This window comes from Batrachochytrium dendrobatidis, assembly GCF_000203795.2.
Source record: "Batrachochytrium dendrobatidis JAM81 unplaced genomic scaffold BATDEscaffold_3, whole genome shotgun sequence".
Taxonomy (NCBI): Eukaryota; Fungi; Chytridiomycota; class Chytridiomycetes; order Rhizophydiales; genus Batrachochytrium; species Batrachochytrium dendrobatidis.
The window spans coordinates 823502-846440 of NW_006281101.1; the positions used below are offsets into that span (position 1 = coordinate 823502).

At 40.0% G+C, this 22939-nt stretch overlaps 9 protein-coding genes across 9 annotated transcripts; 6 read left to right on the forward strand and 3 right to left on the reverse strand.

The window, feature by feature from the left end:
• Positions 1–2: 2 nt before the first annotated feature.
• BATDEDRAFT_23460 (uncharacterized protein) lies at positions 3–596 on the reverse strand (the record flags this gene model as incomplete). The annotated part of the gene is made up of 1 exon (XM_006677226.1): positions 3–596. The coding sequence occupies one exon, from the start codon at positions 594–596 to the stop codon at positions 3–5; it is 594 nt and encodes a 197-aa protein (XP_006677289.1).
• Positions 597–1906: 1310 nt separating this feature from the next.
• BATDEDRAFT_87260 (uncharacterized protein) lies at positions 1907–2482 on the forward strand (the record flags this gene model as incomplete). The annotated part of the gene is made up of 1 exon (XM_006677481.1): positions 1907–2482. One exon carries the CDS (start codon positions 1907–1909, stop codon positions 2480–2482), a length of 576 nt encoding a protein of 191 aa, XP_006677544.1.
• A 787-nt stretch (positions 2483–3269) lies between these two features.
• On the reverse strand, positions 3270–8851 carry BATDEDRAFT_23462 (uncharacterized protein; the record flags this gene model as incomplete). Its single annotated transcript, XM_006677227.1, has 18 exons — positions 3270–3428; positions 3722–4429; positions 4493–4614; positions 4697–4889; positions 4964–5221; positions 5301–5458; positions 5552–5736; positions 5819–6021; positions 6114–6238; positions 6311–6449; positions 6517–6716; positions 6836–7086; positions 7176–7333; positions 7445–7732; positions 7824–7937; positions 8278–8426; positions 8500–8584; positions 8759–8851. 18 exons carry the CDS (start codon positions 8849–8851, stop codon positions 3270–3272), a joined length of 3588 nt encoding a protein of 1195 aa, XP_006677290.1.
• A 129-nt stretch (positions 8852–8980) lies between these two features.
• BATDEDRAFT_10166 (NADHX dehydratase) lies at positions 8981–10241 on the forward strand (the record flags this gene model as incomplete). The annotated part of the gene is made up of 5 exons (XM_006677089.1): positions 8981–9127; positions 9200–9300; positions 9369–9564; positions 9645–9749; positions 9834–10241. 5 exons carry the CDS (start codon positions 8981–8983, stop codon positions 10239–10241), a joined length of 957 nt encoding a protein of 318 aa, XP_006677152.1.
• A 342-nt stretch (positions 10242–10583) lies between these two features.
• BATDEDRAFT_23464 (uncharacterized protein) lies at positions 10584–12842 on the forward strand (the record flags this gene model as incomplete). Its single annotated transcript, XM_006677228.1, has 8 exons — positions 10584–10863; positions 10984–11166; positions 11217–11309; positions 11370–11515; positions 11631–11804; positions 11933–12302; positions 12395–12660; positions 12783–12842. 8 exons carry the CDS (start codon positions 10584–10586, stop codon positions 12840–12842), a joined length of 1572 nt encoding a protein of 523 aa, XP_006677291.1.
• Positions 12843–12973: 131 nt separating this feature from the next.
• BATDEDRAFT_19000 (phosphoribosylaminoimidazole carboxylase ADE2) lies at positions 12974–15172 on the reverse strand (the record flags this gene model as incomplete). The annotated part of the gene is made up of 5 exons (XM_006677135.1): positions 12974–13303; positions 13394–13711; positions 13745–14133; positions 14249–15012; positions 15126–15172. The coding sequence occupies 5 exons, from the start codon at positions 15170–15172 to the stop codon at positions 13112–13114; spliced, it is 1710 nt and encodes a 569-aa protein (XP_006677198.1). The 3' UTR covers positions 12974–13111.
• A 223-nt stretch (positions 15173–15395) lies between these two features.
• On the forward strand, positions 15396–16014 carry BATDEDRAFT_23466 (uncharacterized protein; the record flags this gene model as incomplete). The annotated part of the gene is made up of 4 exons (XM_006677229.1): positions 15396–15443; positions 15530–15608; positions 15721–15886; positions 15972–16014. The coding sequence occupies 4 exons, from the start codon at positions 15396–15398 to the stop codon at positions 16012–16014; spliced, it is 336 nt and encodes a 111-aa protein (XP_006677292.1).
• Positions 16015–16158: 144 nt separating this feature from the next.
• Positions 16159–18997, forward strand: BATDEDRAFT_34594 (uncharacterized protein). Its single transcript, XM_006677355.1, has 4 exons — positions 16159–17408; positions 17556–17684; positions 17767–18204; positions 18296–18997. The coding sequence occupies exons 1-4, from the start codon at positions 16185–16187 to the stop codon at positions 18674–18676; spliced, it is 2172 nt and encodes a 723-aa protein (XP_006677418.1). The 5' UTR covers positions 16159–16184; the 3' UTR covers positions 18677–18997.
• A 140-nt stretch (positions 18998–19137) lies between these two features.
• Positions 19138–22915, forward strand: BATDEDRAFT_34595 (uncharacterized protein; the record flags this gene model as incomplete). Its single annotated transcript, XM_006677356.1, has 7 exons — positions 19138–19818; positions 19902–20218; positions 20768–21383; positions 21451–21616; positions 21687–22152; positions 22255–22590; positions 22684–22915. 7 exons carry the CDS (start codon positions 19138–19140, stop codon positions 22844–22846), a joined length of 2745 nt encoding a protein of 914 aa, XP_006677419.1. The 3' UTR covers positions 22847–22915.
• Between the last annotated feature and the right edge of the window lie 24 nt (positions 22916–22939).

Consider the following 22939-nt stretch of genomic DNA (forward strand, 5'->3'; position numbering starts at 1 on the left):
TACTAGTTTTTGGTAAACTTTGATGTCAGCTTTTTCAAATTGCTTTCTGATTCAATGCCGTGCCCTTTTTTGAAATCATCCAATTCACGCTTGGCTTGCTCTCTTTTTTCTTTTACTTCCCTATAGCTACCATATATTTCAAGATCACTATGATATTTGGCTTTTTGTGCACGCTCTTTTTGTGTCAGGCTAGAGTCGGGTTTATGTAATAGAGCTTCTAGTTTTTCTTTTGGTAGATGAACCCAAGTGGCTCCAGATTGTAAACCATCGAAATGTTTTGATGCCAGATAAGGTGATTTTTTTTCGAGCTGCTTATATTTTTCATACTTTTGCCTGAGCTGAAGATACTGACTTTGAACCTCGCCCGTTTCGTCTTCTGAACTGTCACTGTGATCTTCATCTTCATCTTCATCTTCGTCTTCGTTGTCAATAAGCTTTTTCATGTCGGATCCATTATTTTGAAACGGTAGTTTTATGCCTTTGCCAGGACTACGTTTTGATAGATGCAGTGATTGAGTTGTTGACTCGGATGCAATCACTGCTGCACTGACAGTCACGGACATGGTCAATGCAAGTACGATATCGATAAATTTCATATTGGCGAGTTTGTAATTGAAGTCGAATGGCTCAAGATGATGTGGAAGCTAGTATTCAATTGAATGGTTTTTAAGATTAGGAAAATGGCAGCGTATTTAAGCATTTAGCTTGGTAACCCTTTAGTGTATCTCCCTGACGTCGCATAAATATTGTTGGAAAAAGTGTATTGGTTTGTACAAACCGGATCTTTTCCCGGACCACAAGATTAGTTTGTGGTCATTTTGTAAATAAAAGATCAAAGTGTACATGTCTTTGGACATGCTATTTAGGGTGACTTGTTTCAAAAGCGCGGTTTAAAAATGGTGTATAACAAACAGGGAATCCCCTCCCTGACTAGATATGTTGGTGTACCCAGATGGCATTTTGACAGATGCTGATGGGATTGTGCATCATGATATGTGCAATGAGTATTGATTGAATAAAGTATGACAGAGTCGGAAATAGCATGTATTACAACAGGATACTGTTGATATTTGTTAAATGGTTGTCAGATTATTCAAAATTAACAGATGTGTATGGCTTAGATTGGGCTAACAATCGATTATAAAGCAGCTAGCTGAACGACAATCGTATCAGATATAAGGCTGAATGTGAATAATGGTTGTCATTTATACACCGGTGTTGATACCGCCAAGTATAGTTCAAGGTTCGACCATTCATTAACAATGAGTGTGATTCAGCATGAAAAATGCTGTAATATGTTCAGCAATATCAACACCAGTGTATGAATGACAACCATCATTCACGTTCGGCTAGCTGCTTTATAATCGATTGTTAGCCCAATCTAAGCCATACACATCTGTTAATTTTGAATAATCCGACAACCATTTAACAAATATCAACAGTATCCTGTTGTAATACATGCTATTTCCGACTCTGTCATACTTTATTCAATCAATACTCATTGCACATATCATGATGCACAATCCCATCAACATCTGTCAAAATGCCATCTGGGTACACCAACATATCTAGTCAGGGAGGGGATTCCCTGTTTGTTATACACCATTTTTAAACCGCGCTTTTGAAACAAGTCACCCTAAATAGCATGTCCAAAGACATGTACACTTTGATATTTTATTTACAAAATGACCACAAACTAATCTTGTGGTCCGGGAAAAGATCCGGTTTGTACAAACCAATACACTTTTTCCAACAATATTTATGCGACGTCAGGGAGATACACTAAAGGGTTACCAAGCTAAATGCTTAAATACGCTGCCATTTTCCTAATCTTAAAAACCATTCAATTGAATACTAGCTTCCACATCATCTTGAGCCATTCGACTTCAATTACAAACTCGCCAATATGAAATTTATCGATATCGTACTTGCATTGACCATGTCCGTGACTGTCAGTGCAGCAGTGATTGCATCCGAGTCGACAACTCAATCACTGCATCTATCAAAACGTAGTCCTGGCAAAGGCATAAAACTACCGTTTCAAAATAATGGATTCGACGCGAAAAGGCTTACTGGCAATGGCGATGACGATGAGGATGACAGCCCAGAACACGAAACGGACGAGGTTCAAAGTCAGTATCTTCAGCTCAGGCAAAAGTATGAAAAATATAAACAGCTCGAAAAAAAATCGCTTTACCAGGCATTAAAACGTTCTGGTGGTTTAAACCCTGGCGCCACTTGGGTTCATTTATCAAAGGAAAAAATGGATACTCTATTACATAAACCCGACTCTAGCCTGACACAAAAAGAGCGTGTACAAAAAGCCAAACACAATAGTGATCTTGCAGCATATGGTGGCTATATGGAAGCAAAAGAAAAGAAAAAGCAAGCCAAGCGTGAATTGGATGATTTCAAAAAAGGGAGTGGTATGGGATCAGGAAGCAGTTTGAAAAAGCTGACATCAAAGTTTACCAAAAACTAGTATCTTGAACTTGATACACTAGACTTGTGCAATTTGAATTACAAATAAATACTGAAATTGATATCTGATATGTATTATCTAGTTGACAAATGTCAATGTATAAACTGGTAGATAGTGAGTCAATAATGTAAATGACCAGCCAATACTGACTGGATATAATTCAACAGCTGTAAAATCAATCTAATTATCCAAAAGATTGCTGAGCAGAATAAACGAGTGTCAATACTCTTATTTTTCAAATTACTTTGCGATTTTGACAGTTCAATCGCAGTTGACAGACAACTCACTCTGAACCACTTGGTCTATCTATGTAAACCTGACACTTTGCTTACAGCTGGAGTTGAAGAACGTGAAAACAAGTGAAAAATAACTGATCAGTAAAGGCATTTCCTTCATTGATAAAATAAGCCGCATCTGCGTAGAATTCATTCAAATGTGTGATCTTGCACGATCGGCTGGTGGTATGCGGAGTAAAGAGTGTTATTGTATGCTATATTACGCCAATCTCGTCTTGGGCTTGAGAATGCAAACATCATTTCGATAGGGTTGTGAATTGGCTCGAATTGATTTTGTTTTAAAAAGTACATCATACCGCAAGTGGTGATGCTGTCCGCATGTTACATTTACTCGCTTAAACATTCTTGCGAATCTGCTCCATATCTACACGACCCGTCTGTTACACAAGAATGAAAGCCGCCACTTGTTTATCTTGCGTCAAGATGAGTGATCTTTCAGGGTTTGTTGATCGTGGTTTGCTTAAGCATGCAGCTTATCGATAGAGCGTCTGTCACTGACCTAAGCCAATCGCATAATTGGACGTATAGACAGATATTGTTTTTAGAATACTGCCAGTTGCAAGACATTTGTGGTTTACTCGAGAGAATAATAAATAATTGTTTTTCCCATTCTCATCTTCGTCTTCAGCTGTAAATTTCATCATCTGTAGCTAAACAGTTCTAAATTAGCATGAATATTTTTATCTAATCATATTAAAATTTCCAGGTTAAAAAAATATGACAACGTGGCCGAGTGGTTAAGGCGATTGACTAGAAATCAATTCCTCTCTGAGGGCGCAGGTTCGAGTCCTGCCGTTGTCGCTTTTTTAATTTCATTTTGATTAAACTGGTAAACATTTACACGACTATTAGACATTGTTTCTAGCAGTACACTTTTTAAAATAAATATGTTTTAAAACCAGGTATTTCATTCGATGCTAGACTACTTTTACTTGACCATTACCAAACCTCGCACATTTATCAAAAACCTGCCAAACATCTCCCTCATTGCTCGTTGTTCAGGTGTGCCAACATTATCTCGTGGATCGTAGTACATACTTCCACACCCTTGCCCAATTTTTAATTTTCCGGCAAGCAAAAGTGATCGCTGATGCGTTTCATGTGTATCCAGCATAGCAGACAGCGACGAAAACGCCTCTGTAAGCTGTTGTGAAAAGGCATGGGGTTGGCTTTGAATAATCTGTCCAGCAATAGCTTGAAATGATTGGCGACGAATAGAAACAAGAGAAGACACGGCATCAGCAGCAGAGTTGATGAGTGAAGAGTCAAATGTCTTGAATAACATGCATGTGAGTGTTTCGTGGAGTAAAGCATCAATATGAGCGCTCTGTGGACTTTCATACTGGATAGAAATGCCGCCGGTAGAATTGGACATGGCTTTAGAAACTTGTTCTGACCACAAATACAAAGCAATGGATTCCATTGCGCGAAGTGAACCAATGCTGAGTGAAGTAATATGCTGGTTCAAACCATAGACCAGTGATTTGAAAAGACACGATATCAAATTGTCCGATAGCTGCATCAATCTATCAGGAAAATATTCTACTATATATGTCACAATGCCAATATACCCTTTACAAAGTTGGGGATACTGCAGTTGATGTATAGGTTGAAAAAGTATAACCAGGTCAGGCATGGTATCAATTAGCATCTGATTTGATTAATAAAGAACCCAAGATAGTCATGTTAAATATTGGTTTAAACAACTGCTTACGCTCAGCATCTCTTTAGTGATAAGCGGAATCAGGGCATTGACTCCAAAAAAGACGACTTGTACAACATCCACAGCAGTGGCATTGGTCGACTTTCGCAGCCGATGCACCACATCTGCACGATCTAAAAAGAAAAGTAAGTAATATAGCTCCAACACTATTGAGTAATCTAGTAGAGCATTATATCCAATCAAATATACACTTACCCAGTCCTTCATATTCAGAAGTGATAAGGCCAGTCAGCATCTCTAGCAATATGGACAAATCAACATTGAGTTCCGAGTCTACATTATTAGGCCCACGCTTACGACCCACTTCATTCTTTGCGTAGACCTCGATCAAATCCCACACATTTTTATACAGTACATCATAGTGATGTTGCTGTAGTGCGTCCAATGCCTTTAAATTGACAAAAAGCAGATTAATACAACAAATTCAATATGATTCCCAAATCAAAGTACTATGAAAATTACCTGGTATTTAACAAGGTCGCGAAAGAATTGCAGGATATAAAATTCAACGTCTGGGTAATTATGATATAGATCCAGCAGTTTTACAAAAACAGGAAACTGTCTTGCACATGCTTCAAAAATTACAACCATATTGGTTTCGTCCGCAGCAAGCGCAAGTCCGCCATACATCTCCATCACATTAACAACCTGTTCTTGAATTTCAGACAATTGATACACAGTTGAAAAGTCGGGACGATGAACTGTCCTGACAAGCATGTTCTATTATAAACGTATCATTTGGTAAGATTAAAAGCACATACCAGTTATAAACAGTAAAAACTGGCAAGTACCATCTCACCTCAATTGCAGTGATCAAATTAGTAAAGTGAGCAGTACGCTCAACACCAGTAGCGTGGGTGTAAATGTAAGCGATGGTTTGTATTAGATTACTATGAAGCGTGGCTGGTAAACGACTTAGATTTGCCAAAAAATACTGGACTAGACTATTGAATGTAGCTACACCATTGAAAAGATAGAGTTGCGTGGTCAGAAATAGCTGCATTTCTATACACACACGACTTGAATATCAAAAAATAAGTTGTCGCTCACCACTAGTCAAAAACATATTTCTAGCATCCTTATTGCCAGATAGACCTTCAATTACAGATAAAATCTGACCAACAACATCCACATCGGAATGCCACACAACAAAATTCCGTTGGACTTTATCCAACAGAAACTCGGTTGCTTGAGGAGCACCTCCCATCTTTCCGAATGCATTTACAAAACTTGGGCTATATTAGAAATGTAAAATGATTCAGCAATTAATCAAACCCCCAGATCAATTCGCAACACATTTCTATCCAGCCACTCTACCTCAAATCGGAATAGTTTGAAGGATCAACAAAAAGATAAGTACAACCCCATCGTTCAACAAACCAAAGTAATGTCTCTACAATCAGAGGGCTTGTTATAGCATGTTTGGCAGATCCAGGCTCAACAGTGACAAGTTCAAGAATGTTGAAAATGCAGGTTGGCAGTGCAATACAAGGATCATCTTCCATTTTTTCAATTTGTTTCTACAAGTACACAACAATTAAAGTATAGTTTAATCATCATGAATCAAGGTTATGATGGATTCGGTTAAATTAGTATGCAATTAAAGATCTACCGAAAGTTGCTGCAGCAGTGTTGGGATTAAGGGTTTTTCGCCATCCGCAGAGTCAGCCAACACATGACCTGCAATTAGCGTAAGCCAGTGAATCTGTTCATTCAATAATGCAATCGTCTTCTGCGCTATATACATGCATTTAGTACAATTCAAATTCCAGTGACAACAATACAAATATAGCAAAAGCAATCATTTACAGGTTGACTGAGGATTGACGTAAATCTGTGAAAGATTGCCGTAGTGCTCGGTTAGCAATTGACCAAGTTGAACAAGACACTTGGCACTGTTGACGCGTGCAATGGTTGCAATGTAGAGCAGTTGATCGCCATATAAATGCTATTGAATTATTACATATATATCAGTTAAGCAGTTGATTTGATAGTATTACTCATTCAAAATTTACCAAATCTTTAAAGTGAGTTTCGACATCCTCATCCTCCTCAATAGTCTGCTTTGCAAGACGCAAACGAACGTCAAGATACGCATGAAATATTTCAAAACAGATGGTTGATATAAAAGAAAGCATTTCTTTTGCAGAGCCAACATTAGGTCGTGCTTCTGATGCCATATCTTCTGACACTATCACGTCCTCTAAATCCTGCACTAAAAACACGAGGTACCCAAACATGCATATCAATATGCCGATCAAACCACACATGACAAAACATGTAAAAATCACAAATGGGTATTTTGGATTGAAGACGTCCTATAAATCACTTTACCAAAAGAACACCACATAGCCAGTAGCTCCTCAGCAGTATCTGAACTCCAGCTATCATCCAACTCATCGACCATATTTTGAAGGCATACAATGGTGAGTTTTCCGAATCCTTGAAGAAACGGACCAAGCGAAGGAATGCGTATCAGCATTTTGATTTGAAAACGAGCCAATAGCTGCTTGCCAATCTGAGACATATCTGACAGAAGTTCTCCTGAATTTTCAAACGATTCGTCTGTGATGGTTTGAAAAACACTAAAAATAAAATTGATTGATAAAAATATGGTAAACCAAACATGTTCATATCAACAGTCAAACATTAGTAGACCAACTTATTCACATACAAATCTAAATGCTTGGTCGTGTTTTCCAGTAAGCAGTGGACATATTCTAGTGTTTCTCCTTCATTGGCAAGCACATCTCCATGCAGTCCGGCCAACTGAATCACACACTTGTGTGCCTTGGTCGATATGGATGGCTCGCGCGCAAATAGCATTGCAATCTAATTTAGTAGAGTTGCATTCAAAGTGGTTGAAACCCCACACCAAATCACTGGTCAACCCGAATGCTTGAATAATAGTAAAACAGTATTTGCGTCTCAAAAGTTGTGTACCTGGAAAAAAAGACCTAAAACATTGGGACTAAGCAATACAGTTCGCCAAGTAGCAGGAAAATTTGGTGCATCATAGAATTCCTCTTCATTGCTATTTACAACAGAGCAAGCTGGAGCTAACGTGGCGGGGCTTCCAGAGATGCATGTCCAAGAAAGGATTTTTTCGGCACAAAACAAATTGTGGTTCAGTATTTTTTTCCCATCGATAGTGGATAGGAATTGTGGAGAGCGAAGCTCGTTGTGGATTGATCTTAAAATTGATTCAAAGACTACTTGAAGATGCGATCGCTAGAAATTGTGTTGGTAAGTCAGGGTAAATCAACGAGTGAGCAGTTTCTCTGATCATCTCAATAAATTTATCGAGAATGCTGATGTTTACCTCAAAGGACACCTGGCAGTCGTGATGAAAGTTCCAAGGCAAGCCCAAAGCCGTTGCTTTTTTAGACGAAAATTCTTCCAGCAACGCAATTAGTAATTGGAGCGCAGCGTGTCTCTAGAGTAATATCAAGCACAGCAAAACCATATCAATCGGCTGTTTGTCTATATAAAACGTGAATTACTCAACAATTCAAGCTTAAAAACCTTGTGCCAGTCAGGATTAAAAAGTAGCTGAATGATATCACTTAGTAATTGATCTTTGTATTGGCAAGTGTCTTGTAAGTAGCCAAGTTTGATTGCAAGAGCAGCAGTGTATGCAACTTTTGCCATGACATATTGCTGCAAACTATCCATATTCAATCATTAGTTCCAAGTCGTTCATATGATGGCAGTTTCAGCTTTGAGAATTAGCGTATCAAGCAATATGTTGCCAAAAGATTGAACAAAAAAAATACTTGCGTTGCGCATCGCTGAACGAGATATTGAACCAAATACTGCTGTAAAGCATGACGATCCTCTGCAGTCTGTTGAATGTAAATTCGTGGCAAAGCATCTTGCAAGGCGATGGCCGCGTGGAATTGGGCAGCAGGCAAAGTCGAGGTTTCTTTCAAAGTGACGGTAAATTTAGATGCGACATAAATCCAATAGGCAGCATATAGCTTGATCATAAAACCCACCTAGAATATACTTGCAGGTATTGTATAGATCAGGCAGTTTGCGAAAGTCCTTTAAAAGCTGTTCCCCCTGCACTCTAGTTTGAGGCTTTAAAACAAACCAATTAGCAACCGTAATAGAATTGACATCCCATCAAATTTATGATGATGAATTCTGTCTATCGTCCAACTAGAGCCAGACCAGACATTTTATAAAGAATACCGAGTATTATCTATGGCCAAGTTTGAACCATTGAAATCACTCGAAAAACCAAGGATTTACCAGCAGTAATTTGTTGACAGCATCTTCGAAATGAGCCTTTAACGCAGCAGGCTCGATTATGGGTACAGGAAGTCTCTGCTGCATGGCTGTCATGTCGTGATGAACGAGAATCAGATACACTGGACAACTTCCAGGTTGATGCTTGCTGTTGATATGCAACTGAGTCACGTGGAGTTGTCAGAAGTCGATTGCCGAGATTTGACTCGTTGGATTCTTGAAGTCATGGCAGCGAGAGAAGTGTTCAAGCGAGTCATTCCTCCGCTGAGTACACGCTTGCACAAAGGCCAGTCTGGAAGAATTGGTGTTGTTGGTGGGAGTCTCGAGTACACTGGCGCTCCATATTATGCTGCAATGGCTGCACTTTATACTGTAAACTCGAATATGCTTGTCAGGACATGACTAGTATCGATTCTGACCTCTGATATTCCATTTGTTGTCTAGGGTGTGGATCTATGTCATGTGTTTTGTGCTCAAGATGCAGCTCCTGCTATCAAGTGCTATTCGCCAGAACTTGTTGTTCATCCATCGATAGTGTCTAAAAGGTGTTTAATCCTGTGTATTTGTAGATATCGAATCCAAGTCTTGATCCTCTAATCTGAATCATATTTAGAGACTGCGAGCATTTGAATCCAGTTGCAATCGATAATTGTATAGAAACAGCTGTAGATCGCATGTCACCTCTACTTTGCAGGTTAGATTCGTTGGTTGTTGGACCTGGATTGTCCCGAGATCCAGTTATGCTAGCTATGGCAAAAAGAATTGTTGAAAAAGTCATTTCCCTTGGCACCCCTCTTGTAATTGATGCAGTAGGTGGATTTTTACTGATTTTTATTCAACTTTTGTTTCAGATATATTTGATTTGTCTAATCTCATGTGTATTGAACAGGATGGACTTTGCTTGGTTGAGCAAACTCCTGGTTTAGTTATGGGATATCAGAATGTAATTTTAACCCCAAACACTAACGAGTTCAAGAGACTGTGCCATTCTGTTGTAAAGTTTAATTTTCATCACCTTTAATCCTGCTACGTGTCTAAGCGATGGTATTCACAAACTTGTATGTTGTAATGATTGTAGAACATTGATGCTTCAGAAAATTGCGAGGTGGCTGCTGTTCAGCTTAGCAAAGCCCTTGGATCTGTGACTATTCTCTGCAAGGGATCCAAAGATCTGATTGCTACAGGAGATGACATTTTATTTGTCAGTGATCCAACATCATTGCGACGATGTGGAGGACAGGGTGATGTACTTGCAGGGATTCTTTGTGCATTTCTCGCATGGAGAAACGGATACCAAAGTGGCAGGTGGACTGCACAGGACCAATCTACTGATATCTCCTTGATGATTGTTGCGAGTAATGCATCCAGTTTTGCACGGAAATGCGCTGCCTTGGCATTTGAAAAGCATAAGCGGTCTATAGTTGCATCGAGTATTTTAAAAGAAATAGGACCGGCTTTTGACAGTCTATACGACGATGAATTATAAAATGCGATGATTGCAACTTGCTACATACAGTGAATTTCAATGAGTTCTAACTCTACAACTACCAATGCAAATCAAGAAAATAATATTAAGAATGCGTTGCACTGAATGATTGACAGATTGAATCTATAAGAATGCAAGTGGGAATGACCATGAATCATGTAGATTCAAGCAATGTCGAATCTGCTGGTTCGATTTGCAAATTTCGACAGTCGATTCCAACTTGAAGAGTTCAAGACAGTCAGTGACACTGTTGGACACTCTTGCTAGCACTATATTACTGTATAACTGCTGCTTTATCATTCATTTTGATACACTTTACCAGTGCTCAACTCTACAACTGTCATGGACCTGCCCGTTGATTCTACATCTGGAGTCTTGTCCATGACCCAAACTGTTGGTTCAAACTTCAAAGGCTCTCGTAGTAACCAGTCTGCTCTGGATTCACTCACTAACAATACTGCTAGTCTTGGACGCAGCAACACCACTGGGTCGTTGCATGCCGATATCGCTTCTACTCAAGATAATCCCATCGAGTTCATATTGCCCACTCTCCAGCTCATCAACAGCTCTGAACAGACTGGGTCTGATATAAAAGGAAGCCAATACGTTCATGACTATTCTGGTAAAGGTTGACCCTATCTTGCTTCATAGCACCATCTACCCGCTAACTTATTTCATGTGCTGCGTCTAATTATATGCAATACCGCTGGATTTCGTTGACCTTGCATTTCACTACAATTAGAATCTACTATAAATGCCAATATACTGGCAATCACTGGAGGCATCCCACCGCTAATACAAAGCCGAAAGGTATCGACAACTAATAGAAACCCTGCAAAAAGGTGGCAATGGCAGCCTTTTACTCATTCAGCTAGATTGGATAATTTCAAACTGTACCATTGGTCGTCAGATCCGAAAGCTACAGGTGAGATGGACTAGTCAATTGAATCGTGTTTTTACTTGTTATCTAAGTAGTGTGTATTGTAATAGATTCAATGTTTGCCTCACAGAGCGTAAAAGCGTCCATTATGACTTATACTGACGAAGAATACGAATCATATCTTCAAGGTATGTTTTGGCTTGACTCTTGTATTGCTTCGAACTTTTAAATATTGTTATTTAGATTAGTCCATGTGCTATTGATTACCCGAATTTCAGATCCAAGCTGGACAAGAGAGGAAACAGATCAACTGTTTTTGCTATGCAAAGAATTCGAACTCCGGTTTTTCGTTATTGCCGATAGGTTTGAAACAAACACTGTCCGCACAATCGAGGTGAGTAGTATACCTTGGGAAATTTTAAACCATGCACAAAGTGTAGCATTCAGTCGTTGTATAATGCTACCCAATTATGTTCATTTCAACCTAAATTGCCTTGTTTTGTTATCAGGACATGAAAGATCGATACTATTCTGTATCAAGAACTCTAGTTCTAGTTCGATATGGTGCACAGGACGCACAAGCAAAGTTGATGAGTGCCAAATTTGGATACGATAAGCCACGCGAAGTTGAGCGGAAACGACTACTGGCTAAACTCCTTAGCAGGACATCGGCTCAAATCCAAGTAAAGCTATTGTTTGACACACTTTTCTTTGTTGATCATTTTAAATTGAATACTTGATCTATGCAGAGTATGCACTTTTTTGTGCTTGCCGTGAGGTTTCTGTCATGCTAAAATGGTATATTTTGTAGGAAGAGGAAATCATAATGCTCGAGTTGAAGCGACGCGCTTTGAACGAGGATCGATGGGTTAAAGACCGCGAGGCGATTCTCCGCTCACTCATGAACAACGAGCTGCCAAACGAACAAATAGCCAGTACACCACATTCTGTATCTTCAGTCGAGATTAAGAAAAAACGTAGATCTGTTCGAGGAGATGAGACACCTATTTCATCTACTGCCGATGCTTTCAAGAATTCAAGAAAAGATCGGACTATTGACGATTCACTATTAAGAAAAGAGAAGATTCCTGCTGGCGTGCATCTGCGGAGTTCTAGATTTCCTCCAATCAAGGCTTCATTGCAGGCCAAGGTGTCTACAATGATGATTGAGTGTGGAGCAGGTACGCTTTTTATATTTTTTGTTTATTCTACGAGGCTTTCTAGTAAGCATTGTCAAGCCCTAATATAATGATTTTTGTGCCTTGATATGTAGGTATTCTTCCAAGTATGCCTACGACGGCTGTATGTGCCAAATTTGAAGCTATTCGACAAACAATTGTTGCATTGATTGAAGGGAAAAAGATGCTGGATCGACTCGAACATGAGTATAAAGTGACTTTGATTCGGAGAACAACACTCAAGGATGGAATCGAAGGTGGAGTAAAGCCTGCACCATCAATCACGGCTGTCACCTCTGCAGTGAATCATGGCACTGCTCTCCATGCCACGCTCGCAGCTCAGACTCCTGTTTCTACACAGGTAAAGAGTGCTTAAGACTATCAACTGATCTTGGTTTTTAAATTAGAGCTGTCATCTGCACTATACATTTTGTATTCTACCACAAATGTATCTAATGGATATTCCTGTTGTCATGTTTGTAGAAGCGACCCAGCATGACACCTCCTTCACAGCTAAGAGATACAAAGCGACCTCGCCATTGAACAACACATCTCATTGTTTAGCACTATCACTTCTCTACACTGTAATACTAATAAATCAAATGTTTGGCTGCTTTAAATTTATCAAAATAGTATCTACTTTTGTCGTTACCCTGCAAATAAAAGCATAATGTAGAATAAATGGAATTCATTCAAGAGTTGGAAATGTAAAATTGTGATCTGGTTGCATGAGTGTGACATGTGTATAAAGTCATGCTTGTAAACATACAGCCAAACTATGTTTTGCTCATGCTCGTCCATTCTCTATAAGTTTAAACGTGATAGTCTTCCCATCCCACCTCGGCAAGTCTATTGACCTTGTTGAGCACTTCTTCCTCTTGAAGTTTCGAGTATTCTTGAAGTTGTGCAAGGTAGCTTGGCATATGTGCACCAAGAATACGAATAGCAAGCAGAGCAGCATTGGTGGAATTGTTAATTGCTACCGTGGCAACAGGAACACCTCGCTAATAAATAGGAATTTGAAAAGTCAAAAGAAAAGACAATGTTAGCAGCTATTTCATCATCATGAAAATAAAATGTCAATGTACACGCACCGGCATTTGAACAATCGAGTGGAGTGAGTCGACGCCATCGAGGACTTTGAGAGAAATGGGGACGCCAATCACAGGCAACGGCGTGATGGCTGCAACCATGCCAGGAAGATGTGCAGCACCACCTGCAGCGGCAATAATAATCTTCAATCCTCGTTCATGAGCACTTTTTGCATACTCCATCATACGATCAGGTGTACGATGGGCCGAGACAATAGTCAGCTCAAATGGCACACCAAACCCTTTAAGGATTAATGCAGCTGCACGCATAGCAGGAAGATCGCTGTCTGAGCCCATAATAACGCCAACAAGCGGACTAGCCTTTTCCCACAGTCGGGACTCTGAGTCGTCTACAGAAAGATCCGAGGCAACAGATCCTGGAACACGCTTCAAAATATCTTTGGTGTTGGCAATCACATCAGACATGGTTTCGCCAATAAGAGTAATATGACCCATTTTACGGCCTTTTCGAACTCCTGATTTTCCATAAAGATGAACTGTAGCTCCTGGAATAGCAAGCGAAGTTTGACATGCCTCTAAAGTTTCCTTCAACGCAGCATCGCCTGAGCCTGTTCCAATAATATTGATCATGATTGATGCAGAAACCTTGAGTGCTGGAGATCCAAGAGGCATCCCCAAAATACAACGTAGATGCTGTTCAAACTGTGAAGTGTGGCATGCTTCAATAGTATAGTGACCAGAATTGTGTGGGCGAGGAGCAATCTCATTAAATGACAGTGAGTCTATATCATGAAAATAAAAATACATATTATATAAGTTGAATAATTAGCAATCAACCAGACCAACAAGTGGATCTAAAAATTGAAAATAAACTAATAGGGCAACAATGCAGCTTACCGTCACTTAGCAAAAACATTTCAACGCCATAGATGCCAGCACCATTCAAAGCAGCGACAGCATCTTCTGCAATAAATCTAGCTTTGGCAGCAATTCGTCCATCGATCTGCGCAGGAGCAATCACCAAGTGGCAAATATTGTTGGACTGGACCGTTTCGACACAAGGATAGCTCGAGATCTCACCCGTGGTGCTACGAGCGACCATCACAGCAAGCTCACGAACAAACGACACCCACTTTTCCACATACAATCCAGGCCCACCTTTGCTGGCACCACCGCCCAAAGCGTCAATGGCGATTTGAATCTCATCAGCATTTTTAATCACTTTGTTTCCACGACCATCATAAGCCAATGTTTTTGATTTCAACATCATAGGATATTCAAACTCCATGGCAGCTTCCAGAATTGAATCTAGCTCAGAACCAGCCACGACTTCTCTGAATGGAGCAATGGGCACTGTGGGAGCATGTTCAGTCAAGTATTTTTTTTGTACATACTTGTCCTGAATTATTCTTATAGTATCAGGAGATGGATGAACAACAACTCCAGTTTTGGTCTGGATCTGCTCAAGTGAAAGTGCATCAACATGTTCGATTTCAACCGTCAGGACTTGAGAAACAGCTGCCAGTTGAGCAATCTTGATTGGATCTTTAAAACTGCCTTGAATATGTCTTGGAGAAGTACTGATTTGAGTAGCAGGACTGTTTTCTTCATCCAGAATGGCTACTTGAACATTGAGTCTGTTGGCTGCTTCAGTGAGCATTCTAATTGCACCACAACATATATTGAATTCAAAACAAAAGTCTGTATTAATAAAACCAGACTTGATTGAGAATTCATATTGTGTATTCATGCATTTAAATCATAATAGACCAACCTGCCCAACTGGCCACCACCAAGAATACCAACCACTCGTTGATCCATGCTATTTCAATTCAAAGTTTTTATTTTTTGGATTTCTGCTCGTCACCAGAATCCACATGACTACAAATTTTGGATGAACAAACTTGCAAATATAATCTTGTAAGCTCAGTTTAAGTTGCATTATATTCACAGCATTGCACAGTCTGTCAAACACTTGGTTTTGCAAGAAACTCAATTGAATAGATTAGCAGATTTGTTCCCGATTATCTTCTAAAGCAATTCTATGGATGAACTGGTGGCAGGCGTCGACCAAGTTGTCAATGAAGTGCAAGTATACCTTGGTTTTTCTTGTGTTTTGTTTGATGGATGGCAGACTAGAGTTCTTTCAATCAGCCAGAGAAATACATTTAACATGAGCTGTTTAATTCAAATAGCATTCTTGAAACCTCGAATACCACGGTAGTAGTAACAGATTCACAAGGACTGGTGGTACAAAGTGAGTTCTACAAGTCCATGTATTCGCTTGTGAATTGCTGATGGTTTGGTATTGATCTGATTGTATTTTGATTCATCTAAACCATGTCATACACTGAATCCACTTTTGTTAGCAAGAGGAAAATGTCCTCCAAAGGATGCAAGTGGATTGATCTTGCAAGCAGCAATCCGAGCACATCGACTATTTAAAGCAACTACATTGACCAGTATGCCTATTGAAGTGTCTGCCATAACTCCCAAACAAATGCATCCAGTGGTTGTTATTGAAGCAACCAAAAGGTAGATGTAGTCCAACAAGAGTGCGTTGTGTGAATCACCCACTTTAGATGCTAACAGTTTGATGTAAAAGAAATGTATTTATTAGAACAGATGGGTCGAGTGCAGTTGGACTATTCAAGACACTTTAAATAATGGCTTGCCAACAAATAAAGTTAAGATTCGGTCTAGTTAAAAACCACAAGCGAATTGCTTGTGTTCTTGCCAAAACATTTTGTAAACTGAGAATCCAAACCTGACACAAGCCTGAAATAAAAAAGTTTCCTAAACTGTCAGGCTCATTGTCATTGCTAGACTGATAATGACTGCACCGCTTGCTCGTCTGGTTGCTATGATGACTGCATCCACGACAGCCAATTCTACAGCAAGCAGCAACTCTGTTCCAGCTTCTACTTCTGCACAATCAACATCCAATACTGCTACAATGAGCTGTGGGAGCATTGCAATGCATTCAGATATCAGTGCTCAACTGCAATCGCAGAAACAACAGATGGCTGATGAAACACACTTGCGGTCATCGTCTGTCAAGTATTCACAGACTCAGACCATACACCACTTGTCGGCAGAACATCCACATCCTCAAGCTCAACCACAGCAGTTGCATATGAACAGAGATGCTAGTAAACGACGGTCTTGGGCAGGCAACTTGGGCTTGAATATTGTGGATCTGTTGTTAGGACCTGCAGCAAGTGCACATCTGGCTCAACCGTCCATGGTATTCTCCACTTGCCATGTTCCAGGTGAAGCTTTGAATCCAACACCCATCATGAAAACTACCAACTGCTTACCAGATAGTTGCTCTAATCACCATGCTGCCGAACAGACATTGCTTCATGGAAAGGACAAGCATATACTTATCCGTCGATTATCCCATCCAGATTGCATTGCATCTGTGCCAAAACTCATGTCTTCCATATCACCCGATGATCCTTCACCCCTTATCCTACTGACCAATGCATCAGCCGAATCTATATCTGCTCAAGCCCAATACACGCATCCGACAGTTGCATCTAGTAGTAATGATGCGGCTTTTGGTGCAAAGATAGAAACTGTACGAACCACATCTACCAAGACCATCTGTGCGCAGAGTCTAACTACTCCAGCATCGTTTGATGGTGCCTGTCTGTCTGTCACGACTACCGTCCAATCAGATGCAGTCAAAAAAAGTTTGTCTAGTCCCACATCTACTCTTGCTGATGGGTTAGCACGTAATCAACCCAAGGAAAAACTACAAATCCAGGTCCCATCAGCACAAGATGAAGCTGCATTGCTTCATGAAACTGATTGTCTAATACAACCACTCAATATTCCCGCTCGATCTCCCTTGCACCAACATTCCCACCAACAGCGCTCTCAGACTACTTCGTCCATTGCCGAGATTGAACTTAGTGGATACCACCTACTCCCAGAATTTTTGGAAAGATACTCTTTGATAGGAGAGTTGGGACATGGGGCCACTGGTTTTGTTATGGTTGCTGAACGTATCGAAGATGGCGAGCAAGTTGCTGTCAAGTTTCTTTACAAGGTAACCATCTAACGTGCTATTCAATCTAAACCGCTTACTTTGTATCTCTTGGATATCTGCAATTCGCTGAATTCAAGTATATATCCGACCATATGTATACACAGATAAAATACTAATCAATTGTGCTTGCATTGTCTGTGTTGATAGAATCGTATTCCAGTCACCAGTTGGAAGCGAGATCGTTCGATTGGGTTTATTCCTCTTGAGGCCTTTCTTCTCAGGCGTATCTCTCATCCAAATGTCATTCAGTTTTTGGATATTTTCGAAGATGCAAAGGTATTTCATAGTAGAACACTATGGTTTTGATTCTTTATATTCATGATTACTGATTGACTTCATGTCTGCTTATTTATACTAGTATTGCTATTTGATCATGGAGATGCATGGCACACAATGGAAAAACAGCCACATACAACCCGACATTGAACCTTCTTCAATGACTTATCGCCAGCATCGCCATTCTACCAATCCATTCCAACATTGCCCAACTACTCCCACATATACTGCAGATGTTGCATCGCCTCTGATTGCGCAGACTACACCTCCTGCCATAGATATTCCCTACTTTCAACCACATATACCACCCACTTCTTTTGTATCTCCTGCACCTCACTCTCAACTTTCAATCACCGCTCGACAACATACTCGACACTCGTCTCTCGATCTGTTCGAGTACATTGAAAACAACCCTTTTTTTGCAGAACGCAAGATCCGTCATATTTTCCTTCAAGTTGCCCAGGCCGTCTGCTACCTACATCAAAACAATATTGTTCATAATGACATCAAAGATGAGAATGTAAGTTGCTTGCAATGATGGCTGTTACTGTTTAGAAAAGAGTATTTGGATAAACTCATTTTGCTTTGCTATTTGACCCTTCAACATCTAGATTGTTATCGATGAAAACCTTCATGTAAAGCTAATTGACTTTGGGGCTGCGCAAACAATACCCTCTCATCCTCGGGATTATTTTGAAAAGTTTCGTGGAACTGCCTACTCGATACCCCCTGAAGGTATTCGAGGAGAGGCATTTAGAGGACCAGAAGTAGATGTCTGGTGCACAGGCATACTGCTCTACACCATGTCCTTCTCCTGCTTTCCATTTCGCACAACTGAAGATATCCTTACAGCGTCCTTTCGTCATCCCCGATTCAAGCGCAGTGCTGCATTGATAGATCTCATTCATTGCATGCTACAAGTGGATGCAAAGAAACGATACACTATAGAGCAGGTTCTTCATCACTCCTGGCTAACCACTCCTGAAAAGTAAACTGCAAGCATTGCACTTTTTGCTGGGACTATGATCATTCACGTCTTGAAGTCGTTCAGCACTTTCCCAGACCACTCCATTCAATAGCATGTTCAAGATTTAGGGCAGCAGTTCTAACTATTCAACCCATTTTTGCCTGCCATGGGAATTTCTTTTTACATTCCAATGGTTTCGATTAGTCATTGATTTTTGGGTCATTTAAACCATTGTATTTGCTTGCCGGTCTAATATTTGGAATATACCGGTGACTGTCATACTCTGGTTGGCTATCAATGTTTATATCATGATTGAAAATCAAGCGATTAAAAAGTTTATTTCAGTTATTCCATCACTTTAAAAATACTCTTGATCAATGCAAGTGTGCCTGTGAACAACAGAGTTGTAAATCTATATTCCAGAGTGTGACGATCTGTACTTTGCAGACTTGACATCAACACGATCCTTGTTAGAATACAATAGTCATGTGTATTGTCTTTTTTGTGCAAGACCACCCCAAATACAAGCTAGTCGTTGCAGCCAATAGAGATGAGTATCTAGATAGACCGACAAGTCGAGCCAAGTTTTGGGATATAGCACCCTATGTTCTTGCTGGCACAGATGACTCTTACAAACAGCATAGATCCGACTTGCCAACAAGCAAGGATCCTGATAGTAAAGAGGAAACCTTATCCTCCTCAGCAAGCCTACCAGCCCATTCAACTCCCTGCATGACTTTGTCTGACCCATCCCATGGCACTTGGATAGGCATGACCCAGCAAGGCCGATTTGCGTTTATTACCAATTTTCGAGAACCGCCTTCGAGTCGATGCCAAACTGCAAAGTCTCGAGGACTGTTGGTGCGTGACTATCTTCTTGAAAGCCATCCAGTCAATGAAAAGGAAACTAGCACCACCTCATCTGACCCAAGTCTCTACGTTCAAAAGCTATCCAACCAGCTAGAAGAATACAATGGATTCAATCTAGTTTTAGGTCAAGTGGGTGGGAAGATGTGGTATGTTGGAAATCGATCGGATAAGCCGATACAGCATCTGGCATCTACCCAACTTTATGGAATTTCCAACGGTATTCTTATGTCTGATACAAAAGAAACATGGCCCAAAGTTATTCATGGCAAGCAGCTGTTTACCAAGGCTTTGGATGAGGTGCATTGATGTGTGTACTTGTAGTGTATGTATAGAGTACAGTGATACTAAGTTTCATATGGTCACAATGATGTTGGGTTTAGGCTACTGATAAGCAAGATCTGGTTCAACGACTTTTAGTAGTGCTGTCTAATTCAGAAGCTTGCCCATACGATCAACTTCCACCCAATATGTTTGACTACAATCTGGAATCGTGTTTATCACCCATCTGCGTCCATTGCAGTCAGCTTGCAAGAGGCCAATATGCTACTCGTACACACACTATTATTCTTGTTGATCATGATAATCATGCAACTTTTGTAGAGGTCGAGCGGTATAAAACAAATACGGATTGTAATGATGATAAGAGCAAGTATCAGCGAACTGATTCTGAACTTGTGTTTGAGTTTCCACTTTCAATGTAAATCTTTAAAAGACTTGTCAACTTACTCGTACCTGATCTTTAACAACCGTACATCTGATCAGTCATTGAGATTACAGACTATTCAATAATAAAATCAATATCTCAATCCTTGTTATTTCATAATACTGTAAATCCATTAAAGCCTTATACAAGGAAGTAGTCAAGACTGCAAGTCAATGACTATAATCATGCTTTTGATTTTATGTAATAAGAATATTTTGTAGAAATTCAAGACAATTTCGAGTCCGACAACAGCTTGAATTTCTCGACAATTTTTAGATTGTCAGCCATTGAATTGCTAATAAAGCACTAAGCATTGTCTGCTTTACAGAATTCTATTCGATTGTGCAATCGACTCTTTTGATTACTTTTCGTCATGTCCAATCGGGTTCGAGGTCCTTCATCTGCATTATCCAGGCAAGTATTAGTGTTCATTTCAAGACACATGTTGCCATGATCACCTTGTCTGCATGTTTCATAGCAGACTCAATATTGTACTGGTTGCAATGACTGATTGGCATGTGTCTTCAACTTTCAATCTATTAGCTTCTTGAGAGAGCGGGGAATTGTTGCTCCCAGAAGAGTTGTGCGACCAGTAGAGCCCGATCAAGCACCTGATGCAGCTGCTGAACCCACTGCTATTCAGTCTGGCAGCGAGCCTTCTGATACGACCAACACAGAAAGTAACCCTCAAGCAGTCGCTTTAGAAACCAGCACTGATCAGTCTGCGCCATCAACTGTCACCATACAAGTAAATCCTACTCCGTTATTATCAACCGCTTCTAAAAAGAAAGCATCCGCAGCCAAGAAGCGGAAAAGAGGAAAGGCTGATGACAGTAATGATGAAGCGGATGAAACCTTTTATGCCAGTAGCAGATCTGCCCATTCAAAACGACGATCTGAGCCTATAGCTGCACCGTACAATATGGATCAAAAACCAACTCCAGAAATCCTGTTTTGCACACGATGCCAGCGTCGGTATCTGCCAAGTCTGAATGTCACTAAAAAGGAACAAGGGCTTTGTGATGCCTGCATCGGACTCCATGTCCAATCTGGAAAACGCATGTCTAAAATCCAAATTAAAAAAAAGAAACTGGAAAGTCTATCCATTGGTGGCGAAGCCCAAACCATCATGCTATCTCTACGTGACATGTGTATCAAGGTAATTCTGATAAAATGCACTATTCTAATCGTACCATGATTTCATTCTAACTTGTTTAATACTGCAGTTGATTGCAAACCTGATCGAGGACGTTGAGCAGTTGGGAGATATCCCATATTCTACCAAATGCAAAATCTCCAAAATCATTAGCAAACAGAGACAGTTGACAAACCATACTGTTCAGCTATTTTTAGGTCCAGAAGAAGATATAGTTGAACTATTTGATTGTACACGTAAGTGTTTGATTTTTGGATCTAGTCGTTTGCTTTGTGTCCTATTTTTTAAATACTGCACTCAATACAGGTTTGGATGAAAATGGATTGCAATCGATTGCGTATCTTTGTCCCAATGTGAAAACACTTAATTTGTCTGTATGTGGCCGTATTACCAACAAGGTGCTCGAAGAAATTGGAGCAAGCTGCAATCAGCTATCTTCATTGGTTCTCAAAGGCTGTTTTATTCCCTCCGACTTTGGCTTTTCAAGTTTATTTTCTGGTCTTGGCTCAACGCTGCAAGAGTTGACTCTTGAAAATGCTGCGAAACTGACAAATCTGTCGCTGATTACGCTATTGGAATCTGCCACTCATCTAAGGCTGCTAAGCCTTACAGCATGTGTACGACTCGGCAATGATGCAATCTCGACCATTTCAAAAATGAAATGTCTCGAGCATCTTGAATTAAACAATCTCAGTGAAGGAGTATCACCCGAATGCATTTCTGAGCTGATCTGCACTATCGGTAGTCAACTGAGAATTTTGGCACTCAATGGGTAACTTTCTTGTTTGCATACCAACTTTACTGAGCTTCATTAGTCATTGCATATAACCTTTGATAGCTGATTACAATTCGCTGTACACACCCATGCATTTAGACACGACTTATTGGATGACAATGTAGTCGCTTTTATATCTGAAACGTGCAAATGTCTTGAATCGCTATCTCTTAGCGACTGTCCTTCCATTACATCTAAAGGAATGGTGCATGCCTTGACACACCTATCTACGGAATCTTCCACTGGACTAGTTCATTTGAATTTCAATCGAAATGTGCTTTTTAATGATGATGTGGTTTTTGCATTGGTGAATCAAGCTGCAAATACCTTGAAACATCTAGGTATGAATGGGCTGGACGAATTGACTGAAAAGGCCATGCAAGCCGTTGCAGACAACTGTACCCAATTGGTTGATTTGGATGTATCATGGATTCGGTAAGCAGTTGTTACGAGCTGATATTTAAAACAACAGTTTTATTGACCATTGTTTGTATTCTGTTGAATGCCTGTTGCATGTATATTATCCAGATGCATGAGTGATACTATTTTTGAAAAAATCATGAAAAATGCAACGCATCTGCAGCGTATCAAAATATATGGATGTCATGATCTGACTTTACCGACTCTGAATCATGTATGGCGCAACAAGGAGGGTCGTGCGATTGAGATTCAAGGCAATGAATTTGATTAAACCTGTCAAGCTGGATACATTTTACAAATGTATTTTTCAAGCATTAAAGTCATTTGAATTCTTTATTTCTAAACATTACCCATTTATATCTGG